This window comes from Salmo salar, chromosome ssa28, assembly GCF_905237065.1.
Source record: "Salmo salar chromosome ssa28, Ssal_v3.1, whole genome shotgun sequence".
Classification (NCBI taxonomy): domain Eukaryota; kingdom Metazoa; phylum Chordata; class Actinopteri; order Salmoniformes; family Salmonidae; genus Salmo; species Salmo salar.
In genome coordinates this window covers 15,180,880-15,198,327 of record NC_059469.1, presented here as the reverse complement: position 1 = coordinate 15,198,327, position 17,448 = coordinate 15,180,880, and the positions used below count along the sequence as shown (strand labels likewise).

General features: G+C 40.7%; 1 protein-coding gene across 2 annotated transcripts; it reads left to right on the top strand.

Annotated features, from left to right (window-relative positions):
• Positions 1-3,169: 3,169 nt before the first annotated feature.
• lcmt1 (leucine carboxyl methyltransferase 1) lies at positions 3,170-9,236 on the top strand. Of its 2 annotated transcripts, XM_014178891.2 has the most exons (12): positions 3,170-3,252; positions 3,499-3,614; positions 3,935-4,026; positions 4,129-4,250; positions 4,361-4,437; positions 4,673-4,734; positions 4,854-4,956; positions 5,679-5,799; positions 5,910-6,011; positions 6,518-6,609; positions 8,268-8,365; positions 8,498-9,236. In XM_014178891.2, exons 2-12 carry the CDS (start codon positions 3,529-3,531, stop codon positions 8,518-8,520), a joined length of 978 nt encoding a protein of 325 aa, XP_014034366.1. In that variant the 5' UTR covers positions 3,170-3,252; positions 3,499-3,528; the 3' UTR covers positions 8,521-9,236. The 2 variants fall into 2 exon arrangements, with proteins under 2 accessions (XP_014034366.1, NP_001134954.1); NM_001141482.1 differs by lacking the exon at positions 3,170-3,252 and having other exon boundaries at positions 3,354-3,614; positions 8,498-8,663.
• Positions 9,237-17,448: the final 8,212 nt, after the last annotated feature.

Here is a 17,448-nt window from a genome sequence, read left to right as displayed (position 1 = left end):
ACGTTTTTGGAAAAAGTGGTCCCTTGTCTTTTGGCTGATCCATTTGTGGTTTCAGGGTGGGTGCTGTGGAATCGGTGAGGGTAACCAGAAGTGGTCTTGTGTTTCTGCTGGTCAGAGGGAGAAGGCGCTCCGCATTAAACGAATAGGGGCCAGAAATGTGAATTGTTTTGCTCTCAAGAAAAGGGTGCCATTGAAAAGAGGGATTACTGGGGTAGCAGTAAATGTAGAAGTTGACCAACAGAAGGGGAAGATGCTCGTCGTTTGGTGCGACACAGACATGGTGGCGTAAGTGGTGAAACAGAAGAGTCATTGTCTGTTCTTTTGAGATTTGATGTTGAGTCTTTGCCCAACAAAGTGATGATTAGGATATATAAGTTATCCTGTACGAGATTTTGTGCCAAATACATTACGTTGTTAGAGGTGCCAAGCTTATGGGCATGTGGCAGCAGTGTGTAGGAGGGAGGTCCCTAGGTGTGAGAAGTGTACAGAAGGGCATGAAACAAAGGAATGTGTAGCATTGGGGAAAGTATTGGTATGTGTTAATTGTAAGGGTACCCATGGGGCTGGGGTTCAGAAATGTCCCATGCGGAAGAGGCAGGTTTCCAGGGTTAGAGTAGTGCAGAAGTTGTCATATGCTGAGGCAGTGAAGAAAGTAGAGGAAGATGGGTCAAGGGGGAGGGATCCTGAGAGGAGTGGTGTGAGTAGTAGATCTGTACCAGTACAGAGGGATAGGCCAACAAGTGATACATGTTTCAGTAAGATTGGATTTTGAGCATTGATAGCAATGGTTATCAACTGTACTGCAGGGATGGAACGTAAGTCGCAGACAATTGGGGTTGTGGTGGCAGCTGCAGAGAGGTATTTGGGTGTGCCAGACTTGACATCAGAAGAGTTAAATTAAATCAAATAAATTTGTATTTGTCACATGCGCCGAATACAAGAAGGTGTAGATCTTACAGTGAAATGCTTACTTAACCAACAATGCAGTTTTAAGAAAATACCCCCAAAAATAAATAAGAGATAAGAATAACAAATAATTAAAGAGTAGCAGTAAATAACAATAGCAGGGCAATATACAGGGGGTACCGGATCAGAGTCAAGGTGCGGGGCACCGGTGTCGAGGTAATTGAGGTAGTATGTACATGTAGGTAGAGTTATTAAAGTGACTATGCATAAATAATAACAGAGTAGCATTAGCGTAGAATGGGGGGGGGGGGGGTGCAAACAATCTGGGTAGCCATTTTATTTGATGTTCAGGAGTCTTATGGCTTGGGGGTAGAAGCTGTTTAGAAGCCTCTTGGACCTAGACTTGGTGCTCCAATACCACTTGCCATGTGGTAGCAGAGAGAACAGTCTATGACTAGGGTGGCTGGAGTCTTTGACAATTTTTATGGCCTTCCTCTGACACCGCCTGGTATAGAGGTCCTGGACAGCAGGAAGCTTGGCCCCAGTGATGAACTGGGCCGTACGCACTACCCTCTGTGGTGTCTTGTGGTCGGAGGCCGAGCAGTTGCCACCCGTCAGGATGCTCTCGATGGTGCAGCTGTAAAACCTTTTGAGGATCTGAGGACCCATGCCAAATCTTTTCAGTCTCCTGAGGGGAATAGGTTTTGTCATGCCCTCTTCACGACTGTCTTGGTGTGCTTGGACCAGGTTAGTTTGTTGGGGATGTGGACGCGAAGGAACTTGAAGCTCTCCACCTGCTCCACTACAGCCCCGTCGATGAAAATGGGGGTGTGCTCGGTCCTCCTATTCCTGTAGTCCACAATCATCTCCTTTGTCTTGATCACGTTGAGGGAGAGGTTGTTGTCCTTGCACCACACAGTCAGGTCTCTGACCTCCTCCCTATAGGCTGTCTCATCGTTGTCGGTGATCAGGCCTAGCACTGTTGTGTCATTGGCAAACTTAATGATCGTGTTGGAGTCATACCTGGCCGTGCAGTCATGAGTGAACAGGGAGTACAGGAGGGGACTGAGCATGCACCCCTGAGGGGCCCCTGTGTTGAGGATCAGCGTGGTGGATGTGTTGCTACCTGCCCTTACCACCTGGGGGCGGCCCGTCAAGAAGTCCAGGATCCAGTTGCAGAGGGAGGTGTTTAGTCCCAGGGTCCTTAGCTTAGCGATGAGATTGGTGTTGAACGCTGAGCTGTAGTCAATGAATAGCATTCTGACATAGGTGCTCCTTTTATCTTGGTGTGAAAGGGCAGTGTGGAGTGTAATATAAATTGCATCATCAGTGGATCTGTTGGGGCGGTCTGCAAATTGGAGTGGGTCTAGGGTTTCTGGGATAATGGTGTTGGTGTGAGTCATGACCAGCCTTTCAAAGCATTTCATGGCTACAGACGTGAGTGCTACGGGTTGTTGTCATTTAGGCAGGTTACCTTCGTGTTCTTGGGCACAAGTGAGCATAAAGTTATTTGGCTCATCTGGTAGGCTCGTGTCACTGGGCAGCTCTTAGCTGTGCTTCCCTTTGTAGTCTAATAGTTTGCAAGCCCTGCCACATCCGACGAGCGTCGGAGCCAGTGTAGTACTATTCGATCTTAGTCCTGTATTGACGCTTTGCTTGTTTGATGGTTCGTCGGAGGGCATAGCGGGATTTCTTATAAGCTAACGGGTTAGAGTCCCGCTCCTTGAAAGCGGCAGCTTTACCCTTTAGCTCAGTGCGAATGCTGCATGTAATCCATGGCTTCTGGTTGGGGTATGTACGTACAGTCACAGTGAAACCAGTTACTGATGTGGTGTACTCCTCAATGCCATCGGCGCAATCCAGGGACATATTCCAGTCTGTGCTAGCCAAACAGTCCTGTAGTTTAGCATCTGCTTCATCTGACCATTTTTTGATAGACTGAGTCACTTGTGCTTCCTGCTTTAATTTTTGCTTGTAAGCAGGAATCAGGAGTATAGTATTATAGTCAGATTTTCCAAATGGAGGGCGAGGGAAAGCTTTGGGGTGTGTTAAGTGGTGTCCCATCCTTTCAGGTTGTTGGCCTGAAGTAGGACTAAATATATTTAAATAGTGGATTAGGGTGGTATTTTTTATTATTTTTGTGATTGTAGTGTTAGATGGTAGGGTATTTGTTTATTTATTAATTTATTTTCAAGCAAGGTATAAGGGAGTTGTACTCCAGTGTAGTAGGTGGCGGTAATGCATCATTTAAAGGATGCCAACCGCTCTTTAACCTCATTGAAGAAGAACACATACATTGTAATCACCGGATGTTGAAGACTGGCAAACTCCTTCAGCTGAGCAGTGGTAGCTAAATAATGCCAATTTAACAGAATTTCTTGCATACGTTATGTGGCAGTAGTTAAATGATTTAACTGCTTCTAATATCAATTCGTCCATCTACTATTGAGTTTGACCAACCGGCTGGTCAAGTTGTTTTGCCCGGCAGCAAAGCTACGGTCAAAGTTATACAGTGTTAGCCACATTGGAACAGCTGATGCATTTGGTGTTGCAGAGAATACCGTTTTTTTCTTCTTCAAATATCAACAACAGGGACGTTTGTATGAGGTGTGAAACTGTTAGATGGCTGCCCGACAACCCTTCACAGATTTAGACACTGCCGACGAAGCAGTGAGGTCGACTTGTGATGATGCAACGACATGCAAAAGGTAGCTAGCTAGCTAGATTCATAACATGTACAAGCTGCTGCTCAGCTAGGTGATCCGAATTGCAATATTGTTGCTGTGCGTTTGCAACACGTCAATTGCCTCCCCCAGTTGTAGCCACCTACTTACCAGCAACATGAAAAGTGTATCTATTGAACCACATAGTGGTGGAATAAATAATCAGCTTGCCATTAGTATTTATTCAGATTTTACACAGTAAATGACACAACCATACTCAATAAGACTTATTTCATAAATGGGAGTGTAGTATTTTTTTATACTGCATTTGGACATGCAATACTTACCATTTGTCTGATTTTCAGATATGCAACCAGTAAAGGCTACTGGACGGACCCCTATGTCCAGTATTTTGTGAGGTCGGTAGGGGAACGAAAAGCTCCAGAAATTAACAGAGGCAAGTCAATGTTGGCCAGAGACAAAAACACATTTATTGAATTTTTTGGCGTGAAGAAGGCTTGCTTAAACGTATTACTAAATCTTTGTTGTCCTCTGTTAGGTTACTATGCCCGCGTGCAGGGAATGAACCATCTCCTGGATGCCTTCCTCAGGAAAACAAAGTGTGACTGTCAGATAGTGAACCTGGGGGCAGGGCTGGACACCACTTTCTGGAGGCTAAAGGTATAGTCTAATAATCCCATTAAAGAAATGCATTAATCTTAGAGTACAATTCATGCTTGGTCTTGGTTTTTACTTGCATTGTCTTTCATTTGTCATTTGTATGTTTTTAGGATGAAAACCTCATGCCTAGAAAATACTTTGAAGTTGACTTTCCAATGATTGCTGCCAGGAAAATACACAACATAAAGTAAGACGTTCTACTTTTCCTTTTTAGAATAATTCATATACATCCGTTTTTGGTTTCATTTGTTTTGATGTCACTGTGGTCTCAGTAATGTCAGAAATTGACCTGTAGAGGGAAGCAGAGCCTGTCTATAAACACTTTTGGAAATGGTCTGTCCAGCTACACTTGTAGTGTGATAATCTGTTAATAAGAAACAGAATTTAGTGTGTAGTTATAATGTTGTGAACCTTCTCTTCAGGACAAAACCACCACTGTCAAAACCTCTCATTGAGACCCACTCCACAGACTCACTATTACTAGGTAATGACGTAAAAGACATTGGCTGATACAAATCAACATAATAATTGTATGTAGTTGTCTCCTATGGTAACATTTGATATTCACCTAGTCTTCATTTGTATTGTCTGTGTCTGTTTCAGATGGCCACAGCCTAGACTCAGACAGGTACTGCATCATCGGTGCTGACCTCAGGGACATCCCAGGCCTAGATGACAAACTGAAGAAGTTCCACCTCAACCCAGAGTCAGTGAAAATAACATTATATTGAATATGTTTGGCCTAGCATTCACCGGTGCACTATTTTTATTTAATTTTGTTGGACAGCTTTGCAAGAGTCTAGCCATTTGAGGTAGCAGTAGCCAACCATATCAGTGGATCACCAGTTTTGCTGTAGCTCTACAGTAGGATGTTTGGCATGCTATTGATGTCTTGGGCTGACAGTGTTCTTTCCCTGTACCTAACTCGTATTTATGGTCTTGGCCAGACGTGGCTGAGTGTTTGGCAGTCAGTTCCTGATGACAACAATCATACACTTGGGTGCTCTTGGATTTTCCATCTCCTTTGATCTCAGCCTATGAGACATAGTCACTGGCCCAGTGTCAACCAAGGGTTCTGTTTTTCTTAGAGCTTATTGTTTTAGTGCATGTATTAACGTCTTCCTGTGAGGTCTGGTCTACCAGCCAAGCCTCAATGACGTTAGAATACGTTTTTTTTTGTGGATTCAAGTGTCTTCTAAAATGTCTGCCGCTCGTGCCAAAGGCTTTGTGGATGTGGTGTTTTATGTCACAGATTCTGACATTCAAAGGAGGAATTAAGCAGATGCAAATAAATGTTGTCTATTTCACCTTTGTTACATGTAGGATGCATCCCAGACATAAAATGTATACCTTTTTTTACATGCAGAACTGATTAGGAATCCTCTGGCTTTTTTGGAACTTGGGGATGTTTTGTTCTCCTTCTTCTAGGTTGCCTACGTTGTTCCTGTCAGAGTGTGTGCTGGTCTACATGACTCCAGATCAGTCATCCAAGCTGGTGAACTGGGCCTCAGTCACCTTCCACACAGCCATGTTCGTCAACTATGAGCAGGTAAAGGATGAACAAGATCAGACTCTGAACTATGGCGAGGTAGACTGCCTCTGCTGATTCCATCTATATTGCTGCACGTCTAGGCTAATTGTTTCTCTCTCTCTTTCTAGGTGAACATGCTGGATCGTTTTGGCCAGGTGATGATTGAGAATCTGCAGCGTCGTCAGTGTAATCTGGCAGGAGTGGAGGTGTGTCAGTCACTGGAATCGCAGGTACAGCACCCTCAACCGTACAGCAACTTTACAACAACACTTTAAAACACCTTTGTATTAGATCAGAAGTGGCGTTACACAATAAGCTAAATAAATCTGAAGGCAGCAGTGATTATGGAGCACAGTTAGATGGAGGTTCACTTTGTGACGCAAGCACTGTGTATACATGCTGAGTGGGTGCCTTCCAGGCCTGCATAGAGCAACACTGTTATGATTAGAAGACCACAATTCTGTATTTACAGCAGCTGTGTCAGTCTCCAGGTCTCTGTCTGTGGAACCAAACTTAAGGTCCCAGGGCCGAAGACTTATGAGGTCACTTGGTCAAGAGTTTCACTTCCTTTTGAAAAAGTTTCACAGTCATTATGACTTAAATCCTTTGCTTGTAAATATTCCGTATTGAAACTTGATCAAATGTCACCCCAAACATATAGGTACTCAATCATGACAATTAAACAACAAATCCCAAGTGTTGATTTTGTGCAAGACATTTGTGCTTGCATTTGTAGAAAGAGCGCTTCCTAAAGACGGGCTGGGAGAATGCAGATGCTCTGGACATGATGACTGTGTACAGTGTTATACCTCAGGATGACGTGGCAAGGTAAGACACTTAAGTGTTAATGCTAGAGAAGCCAGTGTTTGGAGGATATATTGGCACGGGTGTTGTTAGTCGAGGGCCTGCAAACCGTGCCAATATATCCTCCAAACACTGGCTTCGAGGGCATTATCCCTTTTATATAACATATTCAAATAATGATATTTTCATTAAAAACTTTATTTTGATAAATTGATTCATGCAATTTCATCCTTCCACAAGAGTCACTTTTATAATGTTTACATATTTTGCATTACTCATCGTGTGTATATACTGTATTCTATTCTACTGTATTTTAATCTATGCCGCTCCTATTCATCCAAATAATTATATATTCTTAATTCCATTCCTTTAGATTTGTGTGTATTGTTGTGAAATTGTTAGATATTACTGCAGTGTTCGAGCTAGAAACAAGCATTTTGCTACAACCGCTAAAAATGTATGTGAACAATACAATTTAATTTTATTTATATAGTCCCGAAACAAATATAGGGTTGCTACCCAATCTGACTTGTTGTTCGTTCTATTGGTTCGGTTGCCAGAGACGCGACCCAGTCGTTCAGTCTTTTTGTTCTGCATCTACAGACACGACCCAGTCGTTCAGTCTTTTTGTTCTGCATCTACAGACACGACCCAGTCGTTCAGTCTTTTTGTTCTGCATCTACAGACACGACCCAGTCGTTCAGTCTTTTTGTTCTGCATCTACAGACACGACCCTGTCGTTCAGTCTTTTTGTTCTGTATCTACAGACACGACCCAGTCGTTCAGTCTTTTTGGTCTGTATCTACAGACACGACCCAGTCGTTCAGTCTTTTTGTTCTGTATCTACAGACACGACCCAGTCGTTCGTTCTAAATGTTCCATTGCTATACCTGCTGGCAACTTTCTTATCCCTTGCTTGCTATCTGGCTAACTTATTCTGTCTGCACTGTTTGATGTGACTAACAACAGTAGCTGCATTTGTTTAAGCTGTTTTCTAGTGACATTTATTTGGATACATCCATAACAATGAGCTAATGAGGCACGATTTTACCTGGCATAGAAAATGTGCTCTCTTGTTAGGACACTATTCAGAGGACACAGCTAACACAACTTCAAACTGAAGCAGGAAAGACTGCAAACTAGCTGCACTTTGTTTCGTATGTATGTATGTATGTATTATAAAAATGATGCCAGCTGATTAATGATTTAGACTGGCTAAGAAACACTGCCTGCCTCTCTTGTCCCGACCCCTACACATTCATTACTATGGGACAGTTGAAATCGAAATTTGAAAATTTCACAGAGACAGAAAGCAAGGTTTATACAAATCTCCGCTGTTGAAAACTAAATGTTAGTCTAAAAGAAATGAGATAGTCTAGATTTTTATAGTGGAGATCAAGTTTATAAATTGCCTGGCTGGGCTGATGAGTCGATTGCGCAGTCAGATGGAACAGAGTAAATAGGCATTTTAACGTCATAGATTAAGCCGATGGTAACTTGTGGAATAGACACCAGCTGGAATGCGCTTTTAACTAATCAGCATTCAGGATTAGACCCACCTGTTGTATAAAGTCTGTTCAATACATTAGGCATCATGTTATTTCTCTGTTGTCAGTTTCACATTGTTTAGCTCAAGTTTGTTTTGTTAAACTCTTTAGTTTCTCCATCTTTTTTTAATATAGAATAGAGCGTCTGGAATTTCTGGATGAGAAGGAACTTCTGCAGCAGCTCCTCCAACATTACAGTATCTGCTGGGCCACCAAGGACAAGCTCAAGCTAGGTACATATGGGTTAGAGTACTGCCACAAAGTTTATTTTTAAGTCTTTACATTTGGATACAGAACATTGTTTTTTAATTTAGATCGCTGTTCATTATAAGATCACCAATGACACTATCGTCTGCTTGTTCCAGGACTCTCACAAGTTGCTTTCTGAACCTGGACTGCACCGTCTGTCTTAAGCCTGTTTCTCTGTGCCATGATCAACACCACCATGTAAGGAAGAAGGAACCCGTTAACACCTTCACATCAGACTCCAGTCCTGTCTGTCTTTGCTTCAAATAAAGTGTGGGAAACTTTTGGCATCAGCAGAATTCTACTTAGTGCGTTTCCTTTGCATCCCATAAGTGCACCCACTGTCTCCCAGCATGTTTTTGTGAAAGGAAAGAGAAGTTTGTGCTGGAAGTGTGATATGAATGACAAGACATTGGAAAGGACTGTACCCCTAGACTTCATTTCATTGTTTCTAAATGTACCTTCAGACAACATTGAGCAGGTTTGCTGGATGTTGGAGAAAGTGCAAGCCAGGTACCAGTCAAGTTTTTAATGTGCCATTGTTTTGTGAACTAAAAAGTGTTTATGTATTCAGACTCTAAAAATGTATTGCCAAGACCGATAGTTTCTTACGAATAGAAATGTAAAGTTAATACATCGAATGCACTTAAAGATTTCTTTGATTCAATTAGGAAATTGCTGGATTTGCAGTAGCAATAGATACATTTGCATGTAACAAGGATTCTAGTCTGAAAATGCCACTCCTATTTCTTTCAATCAGAGCCAACTCATTTCAAGTCCTTGCAGGTGATACAACAGTACCAATGACATGACAATGCAGGTCTAGAGGTTGAATAAAGCTGTTAATGTGTTTGAAAACCTGACCTCCATTTCATTAACTATGGTCAACAGACTGTGCATTAGATACCATGAAAGTCAATCATTTCCACATGGATGACACATTGAATAGTTTGAGTCACCCTCTGAGATCCCTATGTCCTTCTGGTCAGATCCTGTGTTTTACAGAGAAACATTAACCCAATATGACCTTGTATACAGCGTGGTATGGATACAGATAGCAGCACTAGAGCACTGAAGACATAGTGATGTTAGAAGAGAGATGTTTATAACACAAATACAGTGTCTAGTTAGTCTGCACAGTCTTCACATTTTACTGCCTTAAAATTTAACCCCAAAAATGGATTAAATTACTTTTTTTCCCTCCCAATGTACTCAACCTATAAATTATAGAACATTTTCCAAATGACTTGTAAATAAATAGAAATTAGGGTGACATACAGTGGGGTTTGAACGTTTTTACACCCTTCATAGAGATGAGCAATAATCACTGCATAAAATAATTCAAATATTGAGCTTTATTGAATGCTCATAATATTGGGAAATTATTTGATACTAATATAATGGCTCAGCGAAAGAGATTTTGTTTAACAAGTTATACGTTTTTTTTTCTCAAAAAAGGTAGGGGTCAAAATTATTGACACCCCTAAAGAGTCTTATAAAGTAGTTAAAGTTCTGTATTTGGTCCCATATTCCTATCACACAATGACTACAAGCTTGTGACTCTACAAACCTGGATGCATTTGCAGTTAGTTTTGGTTTTTCAGCTTATTTTGTGCCCAATATAAATGTCATTTATTGTGTCACTTTTTTTATAAATAAGAATAGAATATGTTTCTAAACAAATACATTAATGTGGGTGCTACCATGATTACGGATAATCCTGAAAAATCATGAATAATGATGAGTAAGAAAGAGGTCAAAGATCATATCCCCAAGACATGCTAAACTCTCACAATTACCAATAACGGGAGGTTAGCATGGGGGTATGATCTTTGAACTCTGAAACACAACCAAAACAAACTGCAAATGCATCCAACAAGCTTAGATTGTCACAAGTTTGTATTCATTGCATGCAACGAATATGGGACCAAATACATTATTTATAAGAATCTTTAGGGATGTCAATCATTTGAACCCCTACTTCTTCGGGAGAAAAAATATATTACTTGAGCAATTGTATTAGTATAACATAAGTTCACAAATTTGTTATCATACAATATCTCAGTATTTGAATTATTTTATCGAGTCATTATTGCTCATCTTTATCAAGGGTGTTAAACATTTTGGACCCCAATATATTCATTGTTTTTGTCAAAATTGCTCAAGCTCAGCAAATTTTGTTGGTCATTGAAGGACAGCAATATTAAAATCTTGTCTTTGATTTGCACACTGATTTATGTCAGGACAGAGACTGGAACATTCAGGAACACAACACCTATTGGAAAGCCATCTGGTGTGTCTTTGGCATTTAAATTTGTGTAATTGTCCCGCAAGAAAAAGAAATCAGAAGACTGAGGCAGGGTTTCTTCAAACGTTTTATCCGGGCTTTGCTCCTTTTATATTTATTTTGATCTTGACAAACTCCACAGTCCCTGCCGATGGCAAACACCCATAACATGATGCTGCCATCACAATAGAGGAATATGGTGCAATGGCATGTTGTACATGGTCCCTGATAAAAAAAAGAAAAATGACATATGACCCAAATCTAAGACTGAGGGCTACAAGCTAGGTATGTCAGGAAACAGAATCAAGCTGAGTAGGGATCTTGGTGCCTGGCACTAGGACAGGTGACTGGGCGCAGGCTGAGCCTGGGGGCTGCAAACTGGCAAAGGGCAGGGACTGCAGATCTAAAGGAGCAAATAACTCAGAACCCAGCGGGACAGGAGATAGAGGGCCTAGAACTAGGGCAGGAGGTTTAGCGCGTAGCTGACTGCTTGCTGACTGAGGCTGGAGGCAGCTGACCAACTAAGGGCAGAGACTGCAGACCTAGTGGGGAAGAGAACCTAAAGCCTGGCGGAGCAGCGGACTAGGGGCTGAGTAGAGCTGGAGACAGCGAAACTATTCTCTTAAGTGAGTGTGGAAGAGGTGAAAAGATTATTGTTGTGTGGAGCCATAACAGTTCTAACACCGTACCCAAACTGGCCGTGCTCGTGCGCCATCATGCGCAAATTGATTTTGTCCCCTCACACCAAACGTGATCACGACACGCAGGTTTAAATATCAAAACAAACTCTGAACCAATTATATTAATTTGGGGACAGGTCGAAAAGCATTAAACATTTATGGCAATTTAGCTAGCTAGCTTGCAGTTGCTAGCTAATTTCTCCTATTTAGCTAGCCTGCTGTTGCTAGCTAATTTGTCTTGGGATATAAATGTTGAGTTGTTATTTTACCTGAAATGCAAAAACGCAAAAGGTCCTCTACTCCGACAATTAATCCATTCATAAAACGGTCAACCGAATCGTTCTAGTTATCTCTCCTCCTTCCAGGATTTTTCTTCTTTGGACTTTATATGGCAATTGGCATCTAACTTTCATAGTTACCACGACGACCGACCGAACTCAGTTCATCTTTCAAATCACCCACGTCGGTATAACCAATGAGGAGATGGGAGAGGCAGGACCTCAGCGTCACAAATAGAACTGACTTCTATTTTAGCACTTGGCAACACTCGTTGGCACAACATGAGCGGTGTGGTCAGCGTGTAACAGTCAGTTTCTTAACAGGTGCATGTTTATCAATAATTGGAAGAAGCAATTTCATAAATTCATCAAGTGCATCTAAATCTTACGCTGTTACTCCTCGCAGTTTCAGCCAAGCAGGTCACATGGAAGATTGAAAACAACAAACAGCAGGGATCTAGACAGCCACAAGCCCGGGACAAAATCCGCAGTCCCAGCCACAATCGCTAACTGCGTCGCGGGCTGCGTTCAAACCCTCAAGAAAACCCTGCTAGCTTGATATGCAACTAGCTAGCAGGTAGGCTAGCTGCAACACCAAATAGCTCCTCAGACCTGTCCTTGGTCGTCAGTACATGTCATGGAAAGAGTATTATGTAATGTTTTGTACACTCAGTGTATTTGTATATTTATTACATTGGAGCAGCGCACAGAGCGAGCAAAGTTGACACATTGTATAATTTTATAGCCTGTTATAAACATGGGCCCAGGCCAGTCTGAGTAGACTGCAAGTTCGCTGTCACACTGTCTCTGAGGTACAGATGGGAAATTGAGCACAGCTTCGCGACAGGCATGCTTGCAGCTTTACAGCAGAGAAAACGGCTCGTCTCTAGCCGAAACGGTTCAAAATACACTACAAAAGGCACATAAGTATATGGACACCTGCTTGTCGAACGTCTCATTCCAAAATCATGGGCATTAATATGGAGTAGGACCGCTTTTGCTGCTACAACAGCCTCCACTCTTCTGGGAAGGCTTTCCACTAGATGTTGGAACATTGCTGCGGGGACTTGCTTCTGTTCAGCCACAAGAGCATTTGTGAGGTCGGGCACTGATGTTGGGCGATTAGGCCTGGCTCGCAGTCGGCGTTCCAATTCATCCCAAAGGTGTTTGATGGGGTTGAGGTCAGGGCTCTGTGCAGTCCAGTCAAGTTCTTCCACACCGATCTCAACAAACCATTTGACATGCAGATCATTATGCATGTATATTCCTTCCTCCATCCAAATCACAGGTAGGCATTTGCAAATATGAGCAAATCAGCCATTCTATGCTGCCCATACCATAACTATCAGCAAACCACTCGCCCTCACAACGCCATACACGTGGTCTGTGGTTGTGAGGCCGATTAGACGTACAGCCAAATTCTCTCAAACGACATTGGAGGCGGCTTATCGTAGAGAAATTAGCATTAAGTTATCTGGCAACAGCTCTGGTGGACATTCAAATCAAGTTTGATTTGTTACATGCGCCGAATACAACAGGTGTAGACCTTTCCGTGAAATGCTTACTTACAAGCCCTTAACCAACAATGCAGTCATCATGCCGATTGCACACTCCCTCAAAATGTAAGACATCTGTGGCATTGTGTTGTGACAAAATTGCACATTTTAGAGTGGCCTTTCATTGTCCCCAGCACAAGGTGCACCCGTGTAATGATCATGCTGTTTAATCAGCTTCTTGATTTGCCACATCTGTCAGGTGGATTGATTATCTTGGCAAAGGAGAAATGCTCACTAAGAGGGATGTAAACAAATTTGTGCACAACATTTTTGAGAAATATGGAAACATACTGGGATCTTTTATTTCAACTCATGAAACATGGGAACAACACTTTACATGTTGCATTTATATTTTTGTTTAGTGTAGTTAAGAAATCATAATTTAGGGTCTATTAATCCTTTGGAGCACAATTTGTATAAAAAAAAATGTTTTTCATTACCTAAAAAAAAAAAAACGATATAAAATCGGCAGATACTGTACCACACATATCTCAATCACACAGAGATGGGTGGCCAACAGCAGACCACCAGCCTTGTCTGAGTGTAGCCTTCAGTAGCCGGTAGGCAACACATCCACCATGCTGACCATAAAAACAGGGGCCCTCGGGGGTGTGTGCTTAGTCCCCATCTGTACTCCCTGTTCACCCACGACTGTGTGGCCATGCACGACTCCAACACCAAGTTTGCTGACGACAGGACAGATTCATAAGGGAAGCATCAAAGGGGAGAGGGAAGGAGGTGAAACATAAGGGATTTATTGTTTTGTTTGTTATGTCTTGTGAATACATGACCACTAAGCCTGAGGATTTAATCAAAACTGGCTTCATTGTAGCTATTTATGTAGTGTATCAACACCTTACATAATGTATTGAGTTAATATGAAACAAAAAAAATACATCAAGACCCATCACAATATCACATGTTGTGGATAGTACTTAAGATATTAATACATTAACATGTGTGACATGGAATGTCAATGGAATTGTGCAGCCAGCAAGAATTAAGGTATTTTTTTATATATATATATATATATAGAATAACGCCAACATCTGTTTTTGACAAAAGAAAACACCTATCAGCAATATAAAGTGAAAGGCTTGGGATGGGTTGACATTCTCCCTCCACCTACTCCTCAAGTATCAAATCTCATTGATGAAACAAAGTCCCATTTAAATCTACAGAAATTATTACGGACCCAAAATTGACCTTTTATAATGGTAAAAGGAGACCTGGCTCAAGAAAAAGTTACTTTACTGAATAGCTATTGCCCAAATGAAGATGACCCAAAGTTCATTAATGACCTTATACTCAAACTCTTAATGTAACCGGAACATTATATGGGGGGGGGGATTTTCTAACTGTGTGCGGGATGCAATTCTAGACATCATCAACTAAACTATATCATCTTCTTAACATGGCTCAGGTCTTAAACCCCAACATCAGAGATGGGTCTATGTGAACTGTGGAGATATAAAACATCCAACTGAAAGAGAATACTCCTATTACGCTCATGTCCACAACTCATATTCAAGAATTTACTTTTTCATTGTAAACTTTTCTTTAAATTGACTGTTTAATGTAAACACCAACCTAGAATAATTTTGTTTTACTCTTCACATAAGACCAATAGAAAATGTGAAATACTATTAAAGAAAATCCACAACTTAGAAATAAAACAGATAGAAACATTGACACCATTCAACAGTTGAACACTTTGAAACTTGAATATAACATAATAAACCCCTCTGCAAAGATTGCTGCCCTGAAATCCAAAGAACAATATATTTAGCAAGGTGAAAGTGCCAGGAAAATTCTTAATTGGAAAATTAAGAAAGAGGAACGTACCATCTACAGCATTAAAACCCCAGATTTTATAACAATGGATCCTCCTGAAATTAACTTAGTCTTTAAACATTTAATCAAACTGTATCAATCCAAAAACAAAAGTTCAAAGAGATAGAGAATTTCCTTAATAAAGGCCAATTATAAGTGAACCAAAGAAAATGTATATGATAGAAACATTTCCCTAGGTGACCTGGTGGAGGCCATTAAATCTACAAAATGGGAAATGTTGTGGTAATGATGGATTCCCAGTGGAATTTGATGACACTTTCGTCCCAAATTTCTAAAGCCTAAGTTACTAATGCTCAGACGCTCTAACGAAAAATGCACTTCCCCAATCTCTATGTTTGGCTACAATAACCCTACTTAAAAATAAAGATAAGGATCCATTGTCATGTGGTTCTTTCTGCCCAGTAACACTTTTGAATGTGGATTACAAAATCAATGCTATTGGCTTTTCACATAGAAATAGTAATACAAATGTTGATTCACTTAGATCAAACAGGCTTCATACAGAATAGGATGTCTTCAGACAATCTCTGCCGTTTTTTTCAATAGAATCCATCTTACCAGGAATTTGAAATGTTCCAAAAGTGGCAGAATCATTAGATGCTGAAAAAGCGTTCGATAGGGTGGAATGGGCATATGTGACCCGTTTCAGGAAGCTAGGCGTATGTCTCACGCCACTACTTCACAGGAGAGGCATTTGAACGGATAAAAAAATAATAATGAATCAAAATGCATTTAGGCAGAAATGCCTTCTGGAACATGTGAACTTTCATGTGCCTTAAAACAAACTTGGATGCTATCTGTAAATACGAATAACAATTTTAGGAGATGGAGAAAATTCTGCCATTTGTTTGCAAATATGCAGAGGGAGTCGAAAAGAGAACACGGTCTGGTCTCTTGTATAAAACCTGTCTCCAGATGACATCTTCAAACTAAGGACAACCATGGCAACCGTGACAGAGAGAAACTTTCATCCATGTAATACGGGGAAGAGTCTAGCTAGCTGCATTCAGATATTACACATTTTTAATTTAGTCAGAAAGTCGTTTTCAGGTAACGCGTACTGTTAGCTACTGTAGCTAGCTAACGTTACATGTATGATCTGTATCTCAGAGCCATTTGTATTGCGAGTTATAGCCTAATGTTAGCTAGCTAGCTAACATTGAACCTGGATGCAGGACAGTAACGTTAGGAGTTGGGAATATGGTTTATTGTTTAGCTAGTTATCCAGCTAGCTACATGTCTAAACAAAATACGCCACTATGCAAGTAACCATTGCCCTGTACCATTTACACCTTCTGTAGCACTCACACCTTCTGTAGCACTCACAACCGCAAGCTATTTTCTGTAATTGGCTCGCCATGAACTTATGATAAATAATGATCTTGTTGTGAGTTTATTTTCCTGTAACAATTAATACAAATGAGCAAAAGTGAAGACTTCAGCTATATGATATGGTCATTATTTGAACTGGCTAGTCAGCTAACAAGCTAGAAACTAACCAAAACTCTCTTTAGAAAGTTGCTTTTAGTTGCTGTTTTTCTAGATTGACATAATACATTCATTTTAAAACAGGTGGGTTTATTGGTGTTAAAATACACCAGTTACGCTATTTTGGACCACCAGGCTGTTGATGTCATGCAGCCTGTAATTTTTGTGTTAATGCTTTTTCATAACGACAACAATATAATGTTCAGGTTACTGTGACAACTATCAAGTATGATGTAGCATTTTTTTAGCTCCGAGTCTCTACTTTTATCCAATGTAAAAACAACAAAAAAAGAAATCTTTCTATATAAAAGACTGCTTTCGAGCTGGTCGGTCACTTATTTGGTGACAGTCATAAAAAGTTCTCTATAAAGAACAAATCGACAAATCTTTGAACCATTTAAGTTATCAAGAGGGACAAGACAGCGATGCCCTTTGTCCAGTTATTTATTTGCTTTAGCCACGGAACCCCTAGCCTCAATAAATAATAACTCATGGCTCAAACCGGGGAATAGAGATTGGTGTAGAACATGCGATATTGTATCCAGATTACATTTTACTGTATTTATCTGAACATTCTGTCATTTATTTTGCAACTGGACATACAGTTTATGGTGCTGTATCAGGATTCAAAGTGACTTGGGAGACAATTAGAAATGGCAGTACAAAAAAAAAAATGCATGAAATGAAATGTATGCACTCACTACTGTAAGTCGCTCTGGATAAGAGCGTCTGCTAAATGACTAAAATGTAAAATGCTATTATTTCAGTTATTACTCTTCAATCTTATATAGTAGATTTCAGTGGAAATTGACAGACAAAATACCTGGGTGTATTAATACCTAGCAATTTGGAAGAGGCCTATAAAATCAACTACTCTCATTTACTACACTGAACAAAAATCTAAAACACAACATGCAACAATTCAAA

Excerpts from the sequence above, each read along its gene's own strand:
- lcmt1 (XM_014178891.2), top strand. The coding sequence starts at position 3,529 with ATGGCTGCCCGACAACCCTTCACAGATTTAGACACTGCCGACGAAGCA. Across the intron at positions 4,027-4,128 it reads AGCTCCAGAAATTAACAGAG|GTTACTATGCCCGCGTGCAG; the intron begins GCAAGTCAATGT and ends GTCCTCTGTTAG. Across the intron at positions 6,012-6,517 it reads GTCAGTCACTGGAATCGCAG|AAAGAGCGCTTCCTAAAGAC; the intron begins GTACAGCACCCT and ends TTGCATTTGTAG.